General features: G+C 50.3%; 1 protein-coding gene across 1 annotated transcript in view; it reads right to left on the bottom strand.

The window, feature by feature from the left end:
* Window positions 1-304: 304 nt before the first annotated feature.
* Window positions 305-10,894, bottom strand: part of Ttll6 (tubulin tyrosine ligase like 6) — a 35,264-nt gene continuing 24,674 nt past the window's right edge. Inside the window, exon 13 of the mRNA XM_055619597.1 lies at window positions 305-701. Coding sequence (XP_055475572.1) covers window positions 305-701 — 397 coding nt within the window. The remainder of the gene's footprint in view (window positions 702-10,894) is intronic.

Here is a 10,894-nt window from a genome sequence, read left to right as displayed (position 1 = left end):
CCAGAACATCCTGACTCAGAGAAGTGTGCCCGGGCCTTGGCTTTTCTCTAAGACTTTGCCAAGGTTCCGACTGCTTGCGGTCTGGGTCTGTCGGCAGAGACCGCGGCGGCTTCTTGCTCTCCACCTGGTTCCAAACAAGCCAGAGGAGAGAGCGAAAAGGGAGCGACCAGAGAAGCCCAGAAGTCTCCTGAGCAAAAGGAGAGGAGGGGGAAGGTGTCCATTCCCTCCGGGCTGCCGGTCCGGCTGTAGCCCTACCCGATGGGAGAGTCAGCTGCTCCGGAGCCGCGGTGGATGGAATCGCAGCTCAGTTAAGCGGCTGAAACCGGTCCATCAGCAGCCTGGCTTCAAGGCCCTCCTTGGCCACTCGGCAGGAAAGGCAGGATTGGGGACGTAAGGAGACCTCCCTTGGAGCTCTCGGCCGATCTGGTTGGGGAAATTTGTAAACTGGAGTAACTGGGAAGACGGAGTCTCGGCGGGGCTGAGGTGACCGCGCTGGAGCTCGCCGCCTGGTCCCCGGGTGAAAGCAGTCCCGAGTGTGAGCACAAAACACAGAACTCGTCCCACTGGGGCCTGGAGTCACCGCCAAATTCATTCTAGTCGCCGCTCGCTGGTTTGCGCCGGTGCCTTCCGTAGATGGCAGCGGCGTCCCCGGGTTCACGTCCTCAGGTTTGGGGGACAGCGCAGAAAGGCCAGTTCCTACGCTTTGCCAAGGGGGAAGCAGCGGGCGGAGGTGCGAGAGGAGTCTGGAAACAGGCGATCCAGCCCAGCCCTGACTGTTTCTTTCCAGGGGAATCCACCTTCTTCCCCTTCCCTTCTGGATCCTCCTTCCACCCCGCTGGGGCGAAGGCCTGGCTTTGCTGGGAACCCTCTAGGCCTGCGCTGCGCTGCAGAGCCAGGGGAGCGGAGGCAGGAGGCCCTCAGGGACTCCGCAGGCTGACCTGGGCAGGGTCGGGAATGGCTGCTGCTAGGACCTAGGACCTGGGGTCGCTGGCAACAATCCTGAGCAAATCCAATTCTGAACAAATCCGCCTGAAGGAGCCTTTCCTTACCTCCTTCCCTAACAGCGGCTCACAGGCCTCCCTCTCCCTAACAGGCAAGGCTCCAGCTATCCCCTAACCCTCCCCTGCAAAGACGGGGGAAGAGATCCTATCCAACCGCAACCACACCCACAGGGTCCTCGGTCCAGGGTACCTTAAGAGGTTGGCATTTTCTGCCCATTTCTCTAAAGGCAAATAATTAGAAAATCTGCCAAGAAAATGAAGACTCAGAAGAAAGGAGCACCAGACCTCTTTTTCATCCCTCCCACCCCCATAGGAACCAGCCTTTCATTAGATATGAATATCGCTACTGTGCTTCTCTCCACGAAACAGAAATCTCCAACCAGGCAGCTTTTCATAGGTTAGGTACATTGGGCCCCAGAGACGTCAAAAAGGCTGCAGGTCATAAGCGGTCCATTCAGACTCTGCCCAAACAGAATCAAATGGTGTCTCAAGCTCCACAGGTCGCGATTCAGATCCTTCACATTTAAATAAGCGCAGGAAAATACTGCAGAAATACCCAAATAAATACACAAAAAAGCATATTTTCCTCCCTAGGATTTTGTGTTGATGGGTGTCTTAGACAAAGGGGGAGGGGCTAGCAATTAGCTGTTGGTTTTAAAAAGCTAAGTAACTGCTCCCTTTCTGTTTTCACTTCTCAGCTACTAAATAAACGGAGAGAGGGAAAGATTACAAAACATTGATGCTTAGAATGTTGAGGCTTAAAAGCCAGGTATGACACACGCTTTTTAATCCCAGCACTTGGGAGGCAGAGGCAGGAGGATTTCTATGAGTTCGAGGCCAGCCTGGTCTCCAGAATGGCTACATAGAGAAGCCCTGTCTTAAAAAAAATTTTTTTAAAAAAGACCTATGAAGGGATTATGGGAATTGACATGGAATTTGGGGTGGAGACAAGGGTGGAGTGGAGGAGAAATGAAATGCAGTACACACTGAGACTGAAGCCTAGCTCTGTGACCTTGCTGACCCCAGCCTCAGTTTCCACCTCTGTGGCATGGGAAGAATAACGTGCTCCCAGGATTGCTGGGAAGAGCGCAAGGAAGCAGCCTGAGCCATTTTGTCCTCCCCAGTCTTTCTTCCAAGCCAGCGTTCCCTAAGGCAACTAGGTGTTCTGACCTGTGAGCTCAGCTGGCTCAGCCTCTTCCCCTGCCACATCCAAGGGGAAATGACAGCGCTGAGCCTATCTCAGTCCTTGTTTGCTTTGGCCACGTTGGGATGGTCTCGCTGGCTTTGCCAACAGGATTTTGGTGTTTGCTGTCCCGCCTGGCATGGCTGCCGGGGCAGCTGGCGTTCTGCTTCTGGTAAATCATGCTGGCTAACACTGCTCAGGCAGATGGAGTCTGTCTCCAGGCTGCTGCCCATTTCCAGACGCATCGGGCCCCTCTCTCAGGTGGATGGATCCCATCGGACTGTCACCACCAGCAGGCGGCTAGGTTTCTGAAAGTAGGGCGCTGTACCCACAGCCCAGTGTTTCCCTTTTAAAGCAGCTGCCCAGAAGGTAGAGACCCAAGGACTCAAAGGCACCAGGAAGTAAATCCAGGAACAGAAATGAGCCAAAGAGATGAGGGAATGCTTTGCTTTCCAACGCGTCTTTATATTTTTTTTTGGGGGGGGAGGGGAGGTACTCATTGTTATTGGACAGATACTGAGGAGCGAGGAGGAGGCAAGCGAGCCCCCCACTCCTTCCGTGAAGGCCATGGTGGACCAGTCAGAGCGCGTGGATTGATAGCAGGCTGGAGGGAACGTGGTTAGCAGGTGCCCGACCAGATGGGAAGAATTTGTACTTACAATAATCTCATCCCCTCCCACTCCAAGGCAACTGCTAGGGTACCCGGCCGCCTCCATCCAGAACGCACAGTGTGCTCACAAGAGATGTGAAGCACCCTTCACAGGGCACCCCGCCTCTGGCTTTCCCGGGCTGCTAGTTAATAACTTAAGAGTCGTCAAGGCCTTCATGGCCTTCCTAACAATTTGCAAAACACCTTTTATTGCTTTTATTTTAGATTCCTTGCGTTGAAATACCACTGTGTGCTGTAATTAGGTTAAGTGACACGCCAGCTGTAAAGACAAGGGTTGTGAATAATTACATTTGGCGCATGTAATCATCCAGCTTGGGGTGGGGGGTGGGGCTGAAACCTCGGCCAGTCTGCCTGCCTTACACTCCTGGTCAGGATGGAAGGAAAACTGGAATCAGCAGTCAACCTTTTAAGGCTAGCAAGAGTCACCCAGCCTGAAGGGAATAGGGACGATCCAGGGTTGGCGTGAGCCAAAGGATTCCTAAAACTGCTCATTGGTCAGAACGCGCTGGGGAGGGATGTTTACTATTGATGAGCTAGGGAATGAGCCTGGGGCTCCATTCATACCAAGTACCCATTACTACCAGGGAGCAATACTGCATGCCCCTGTGCGTGTGTGCGTGTGTGTGCGTGTGTGTGCGTGTGTGTGTGTGTGTGTGTGTGTGTGTGTGTGTGTGTGTGTTATACCTGTGAGCTCATGGGAGTCTTCCTTAATCTCTCTCCTGTCACTTCCCCCACTCTCTCTGCCTTATTCCCTAGAGAAAGGGACTCTCTCTGAACCAGAAGCTAGCCACCATTTTGGCTTGGCCGGCTGACCAATCAGCTCTCAGGATTCGAGTGTTCCTGCCCGCTGAAAGTTGGGATTACAGACATGAGCAGCCATGCCTAGCTTTTTGTGTGGATTTTGATCTTCATTCTTGTACAGCAAGCACGATTGCCGTCCATCTCCCCAGCCCCTGGGACAGTTTTTGAAAATTTTTTTCTTTATTATTATTTATTACAATTTATTCACTTTGTATCTTAGCTGTAGCCCCCTCCCTCATCTCCTCCCAGCCCCACCTCCCTCCCTCTTCTCCCCCTATGTCCCTCTTCCAGTCCACTGATAGGGGAGGTCCTCCTCCCCTCCTACCTGACCCTAGTCTCATCAGAACTATCTGAATCCTCTTTCTCTGTGGCCTAGGGGGAGGTGATCAAAGAACCAGCCAATAAGTCCATGTCAGAGACAGCTCCTGCTCCCCTTACTAGGAAACCCACATGGAGACTGAGCTGCCCATGGGCTATATCTGAGCAGGGGGTCTAGGTCCTCTCCATGCTTGGTCCTTGGTTGATTCATCAGTCTCTGCAGGACCCCTGAGCCCAGATTTTTTGTTTCTGTTGCTCTCCTTGTGAAGCTCCTATCCTCTCCAGGTCTTTCTATCTCCCCCTTCTTCCATAATATTCCCTGCACTCTGCCCAAAGTTTGGCTATGAGTCTCAGCATCTGCTTAGATACCCTGATGGGTAGAATCTTTCAGAGGCCCTCTGTGAACAATGTTCAACCATACAAGGAGGACATTTGTTCAACTATGTTCATAGCAGCTTTATTCATAATAGCCAGAATCTGGAAATAACACAGATGTCCCTCAACGGAAGAATGGATACAGAAATTGTGGTGCATTTACACAATGGAATATTACTCAGCTCTTAAAAACAAGGAAATTATGAAATTGGCAGGCAAATAGATGGAACTAGAAAAGATCATCCTGAGTGAGGTATTCCCAGAAACAGAAAGACACGCTTGGTATATACTCACTTATAAATGGATATGAGCCATATAATATCGGATAAACATACTAAAATCGATAGTCCTAAAGAAGCTACACAACAAAGAGAACCCTAGGGAAGAGGCTTAATCCTCATTCGGAAGAGCAAACAGGATAGAGACACTGGAAGCAGAAGATAGGGACCAGGACAGAAGCCTAGGACAGCTTTTAAAGCTCCAACAAACTTCTCTCTCAACCAAACAGACTCCTTCAGTCTAGGGAGAGGCACATACATGAACTGTCCAGGTCTTCTTCTGTGTGTGATAGTGAGGACGGAACCCAGGAGCTCTTCCATGCTAAGCAGGTGCTCTAACATTGAGCAAAGACACGCCCCGCCTTACCCAGAGAAGGCCTTCCTTTTATTAGCGTTCGGCCTAAGTGTATCTGTACCCCATACATCCAGTGCCTGGGGAGGCCAGAGGAGGTCAGTGGATAGCCTGGAACCGGATTCACAGACGGTTGCCAACGGCCACCTGGGCACTGGGAACATAATCCAGGTCTCGCGCAACAGTGGCTAAGCCTGCCCAGCCACTGAGTGTCTCTCGGGGCCCTGCATTTGGGTCTGTGTGAGGATATGTGTGCGCGCGTGTGGGCGCTACGGCGCGTGTCCATCAGAGGACAACCTACGGGGGTCGGTTCTCTCTACCATCACCCGAGACTTTCCAGGGCTGCTGGCCAGTGCCTTTTCCCACGGAGCCATCCGGTCACTCACAGCTCGCAGGATGGGTGCTTTTTAAACATTTGCTTTAGAGACATGGCTTTTGTTCTTGGGCCCTCTCTGTCAGGATTGCTCTTTTTAGCCCCGCCAGGCGGCAGGGATGCGGTCACGTGGTTTCTGTATGAAGAGGATGAGCTGACCCGTGTGGTTCCCTTTTCCTTTTCCGTCCCCACACCCAGCTGCTGGGTGCCTGCTCACTTGCCGTTCCTTTATCGTCTGCTTCTCTGAGGTACGCCTGCCTCCCCCTCAACAGCCTTTTAGACGTGGGAAAGGGTTGCAGGCAGGACTATGAAGTTTCCAGCATCCTGCCTCTTCGAACCCATCAGTTCTACCATCGCTGCAGACCCATCCTCTAACACGAAATGAAATTATTCAGTTACTTGGAACCCTCGAAGGTCTCCACCGCACTCTCCATTAAACACTTCCTGGGATGACATTTTAGACTCTCTTCTTGCGAACTCACTGAGCAAACATCTATGGAATCCCTAGGAAGTCCTTGTTACTTTGGCCTGAAAGCAAGGAGTAAGGGGCTGGAGGGATGGCTCAGTGGTTGAGAGCAGTGGTTTCCCTTACGAGAGGACCTGGGTTCGATTCCTGGTACCCAGGTAGGTGGTGGCTTGCAACAGCCCGCAAATCCAGTTTCGGGGGCTTCGGAACACGCGCACACACATACGTGCAGGTAAAAGATGTAAAGGCATCAAACAGTGCAGCCACACAAACAATTCACCATCATGAGGGATGCGCTAACGTGGCAATGACAAGGAGCAAAGGGCCACTGGGGTCCCCAGGGTGGCCTCTCAAATGCTCCTTCTATATTCATCTCCTTCGCTAATTCAACCACATTGCACCAGGTCTTACATATTTATCACCTCAGGAGTATTATCTCCTCCCAGGCCTCTGTACTGCAGGCCACATTCCATATCATTACTCAAATAGCCTCCTTTTTTGTTTTTGTTTTTTTTTTTTTTTGAGACAGGGTTTCTCTGTGTAGCCCTGGCTGTCCTGGAACTCACTCTGGAGACCAGACTGGCCTTGACTCATGAGATCCACCCACCTCTGCCTTCCTGAGTGCTGGGATTAAAGACTTGGGCCATTACTGCCCTAAGCTTAAAATCCTCTTTACCCTTCACCCTTCCCTGACACTGTGAATAGAAGTGGACCCGGCTACCGGGTGGAGGTAAGGGTGTTTCCTTCTCATCCACAGATCCCAGAGCTTAACTCTGTGAACCTGTGGCATTCCAGTACACTCCACAGGAGAGGGGCATTCTCTGTCCGCATCCCCCCCACCCCCATAAGCATTCAATAGACGGTAACTTTCCACGGCCTATCGATGGGTGAGCCTCGGAGATGGCCTGAAATTCCCATTCTCATTGGAGAGTCCAGAGCTCTCAGGAGGCAGAATCTGCTAAATGACACGGATGATCAACTGCAAAATGCTAACAAGCGCTGGGCACGGACGGTGGCTCACGCCTGTAATCCCAGCACTCGGGGAGGCAGAGGCAGGTGGGGATCTCTGTGAGTTCGAGGCCAGCCTGGTCTACAAAGCAAGTCTAGGACAGCCAAGGCTACACAGAGAAACCCTGTCTTAAAAAACAAACAAACAAAAGATGCTAACATGAGACTCGTTGTCCGGAAAATCACTCAGCTCTTCAAGATGGGGACCACAGAGCATTTATACAAGGACAGAGTCCTTCTGTATACAGGGCCCTGAGTGCCTGCACCGATTCCATGTGTCTGTGTGAAGTCAGCCCTGGGTCTAGAAGCAAAATACCTGTTAGGGAAAATAAATCTGACTTTACCCTACTAACAGGGATAATCAGGTCCTCTGCCTGGAGAGTATTGTAGGGTCAGATGCCCCAGACGTGGGTGAGGTGGGAAACCCATTCCACGGGAAATCCACAAACAACTCTGTGAATTGGAAGCCACCTATTGTCCACACTTCTACCTTGCCCGGACTTCCTCTACAAAGCCTTCCACCCCCACCCCCAGAAACCCAACTCCAGAAGAGCAAGGTCTGACATCACGTTCCTCTCAAAAGCACAAGGTAGGGAGGATGAGGTGTTTATACAGCCCTGGAGTCAGCTAGGCTCTCTGCTGGCAGGAGGGGAGGGATCACTATGCCCCAGACAAGGTCATTCCAGGCACTTGGATCCTAACAAAAAGGGCAGGGCATCCCGTGGACCAGCCATCGCAAGGAAGTCTTCAGAAGATCCTGTCACGTTGCACAGATGGGTGAGGGTTACGCAGGGGGAAAAACCGTCGTCCCGCCTTCTGCTCTGGACGAGGCTCCTGGCTAGTATTGAGCATGGCAATTTATTTTATTAATGTACACACGACATATAATTTCTGCAGGTCAGTCTTTATCAGCAAGACTGAAGGGGAAGTAGCAGCAAAGGGCAGTCCAGGTGCTGAGGCGGCAGGTCTTCGGGCTGGCTGGGGTGGAAAAGATCTCTCTTTGGCTGGTGCCTCTGCAACTCTCCTGATGCTTTTCATTAGAGAATTCCACCACAATTAGTCCTGACTCTGCCTTCTTTTTCTTTAGAGAAGAGGACGGTAGCCCAGGCCTGCAGGTGGAATGAGGGCTCTGGACTCCTGGAGATCATGAGTTTTCCCCTCACTCCTCCCTCAAGGTGCTTAGCCTCGGGGGAATGCTCTGGATGACGGTGGCCCTTGTGTGAGGGACCCAGGGGAGCGCCAAGGCAGGGAAGCGCCACTCAATCCCTACAAGTCCTGGTCCCACACCGAGCACTGCGAACTAACTGGGACAGAAGGCCACTGTCCTCAGAGGTGCCAATGAAATATATTTGTAGGTGTGGAAATGAAACTTCGGGTCCATTTATGTAGCCTCTGTAGACACTGCAGGAGGAGACAAATCATTTCCTGGAGTCCGAGGTAGGAAGGCAAAAGTGGCAAAGATCCAGTCTGATTCTAGAAAGGAAAAAAAATATACATATAAGATTTTTTTTTTTTTTAAGATTAACTTTTACAAAGACCCCTGGGATGGTAAAGTCAGTTAGCTTCTCCTCCCCTCCTCCCCCACCCTCTTTGGGATGCTGTGGGCTAAGCAGGTGAGTGCTCTGCCACTGAGCTACAGGCATCTCAGCCCTAAGGCCGCCCCCCCCACCCCCACCCCAGCCGTCTTCTCCTCTTCTCTACCGGAGGATCAGGAGTCAACAACCAACAACCACGGTCCCCAGAAATTCATCCCACCTGTATAACATCCATCACCTTACATCCCAGACATGTGATATGGATCATTAAAGGCAGGTAAGCGGGCTGGCTGCAGTGGTTAAAAAGCTGTGTACCTAAAGAGCGGCGAGTGGGGGCCCCACCCCTAACCAAGAAGCTATCTGCAATTAATGCCTGCTAGCAAAGAGAAGAAAAAAAAAAATCTGTTTTCTCCTATGCAGGGTCCCTGGGTATATCCAGGACAGGCCAGTGCTCAGGAGTTCAGGAGTTCGCCAACATAAAACAAACTCAATGGTATTTTTTATTTATTTATTTATTTTTTTTTGTGGGCTTTTTAATTTTGGTTTGTTTCGGCTGGCTTTTGTGTATGTATGTATGTAGGTAGGTAAGTATTTTGGCTTACTGGCCTTTTGCTTGGCTTATTTGTTTGTTTGTTTGTTTGTTTTCCAAGACAGGGTTTCTCTGTGTAACCCTGGCTGTCCTGGAACTGGCTCTGTAGACCAGGCCAGTCTTGAACTCAGAGATCTACCTGCCTCTGCCTCCCAGGTGCTAGGATTAAAGATGTGCACCACCACAACCATAGGAACTTTTTTTTTTTTTTAAAGAGGAGTCTATGGCAGCATGCCTTTGGACAGTAGTTAGTTAACCTCTCTGCCTTGGTTTCCCCATTTGAAAAAGGAAAACCAGGGGCTGGAGAGATGGCTCAGTGGTTAAGAGTGCCGTCTGCTCATCCAAAGGACCCAGGTTCAATTCCCAGCACCTACAGGGCAGCTCACAACTGTCTGAAACGGATCTGACACCTTTACCCTAATGCACATAAAATAAAAATTAATTATTAAAAAAAAAAAAACACCAAGAGAGGACTAATAATGCTGTGCAAAGCTTTTACAACAGCAAGCGTGTGCCTTTGTCTGACCTGTGCAAGGGCAACAGCACATAACCGTGGTCGCCATGGTTACCATCCATACTCCAGGCCACCACCTGGTCAAGCTTTTATCATCCTTGCAACTTATTAAATGGATTCTATGACCCTTGGGGCATAACCACTGCACAGATGATACCCTGGCCTCGGTGACCTGGCCCTTCACTAAGGACTATGAGACTGTGGCGACTTCTGCAGACAAATTCGAGAAACTCCCAGATCCATTGCTTTTGTAGGTCATGCTAGGCTTTAAGTTCAAAGCAGAGTGCTAAAGGGGGAAAAGTGCTGTCTGTCTTGAGTCTATTACTTGAGTAAGACTGGGCAAACCTTCGTTTTCTTTTTCTTTCTTTCCTTCTTTCTTCTCTTTTTTTTTCTTTGTTTTGTTTTTGTTTTCTGAGTCAGGGTTTCTCTGTGTAGCCTTGATTGTTCTGGAACTCACTTGGTAGACCAGGCTGGCCTCAAACTCAGAAATCTGCTTGTCACTGGCCCCCAAATGCTGGGATTACAGGTGTGTGCCACCACCGCCTGGCAAACCTTGATTTTCTTTACCTACGAATTGTGGGTCAAGTAACAGCTGCCTTGCCAACCTTAGAGTTCTGCCATGAGGATTCCAGGAGCAGTGGTATATGAATTTGCTATGTGGAAAGTATAGTTACTTTATTTAATGGACAAGGCCTTGTCCCCCACATGGACCCTGGGTTATCCCTCCCTTCACTCAGCTGGCATTTATCATGCAAAAGCCCTTTTCTTGATCAGTCCTCTCATTTTTTTATTTGTTTGTTTGAGACAGGGCTTCTCTGTGTAACAGAGTCCTGACTGTCCTGGACTCGCTTTGTAGACCAGGCTGGCCTCAAACTCACAGAGATCCGCCTGCCTCTGCCTCCCGAGTGCGGGGATCAAAGGCGTGCGCCACCATGCCCGGTCCTCATTTTTTTAATCACTATATGAAAGTTAGGCATTTTGATGAACATAACTCATCTTCTGTGAGCTTGTTTACTAATTTGTCAGATGTTGTGGTCTGCTAACTGCGGAGACAGTTTTTACAAGTCATTATTTGTCCTGAAGGCAGAGGGCCAGATCTGCCAACTAGTCACTGCTCCTAATATTCTCAGAGCTCCCTCAGCCTCTGCTGCAGAAATGCCTTCGCTGGAGAGTCATTGGTTACACCCTCAGTTCTGGCTCAAGAAGAATAATGAGAAAGAGGTTTGAAAAATGTGTTGGTAAGCTGGGCACCGTGGCTCACGCCTATAATGCCAGCACTGGAGAGGCAGAGACAGGCGGTCTCAGTGCGTTCAAGGAGAGCCTGGTCCAGGACAGCCAAGGCTATACAGAGAAACTCTGTCTGGAAAAAAAAGAAAAGAAAAGGAAAGAAAGAAAGAAAGAAAGAAAGAAAGAAAGAAAGAAAGAAAGAAA

The sequence above is a fragment of the Psammomys obesus genome, unplaced genomic scaffold (assembly GCF_907164565.1).
Source record: "Psammomys obesus unplaced genomic scaffold, mPsaObe1.curated_primary_1811, whole genome shotgun sequence".
Lineage (NCBI taxonomy): Eukaryota > Metazoa > Chordata > Mammalia > Rodentia > Muridae > Psammomys > Psammomys obesus.
This window is presented reverse-complemented; position numbering and strand designations above follow the sequence as displayed.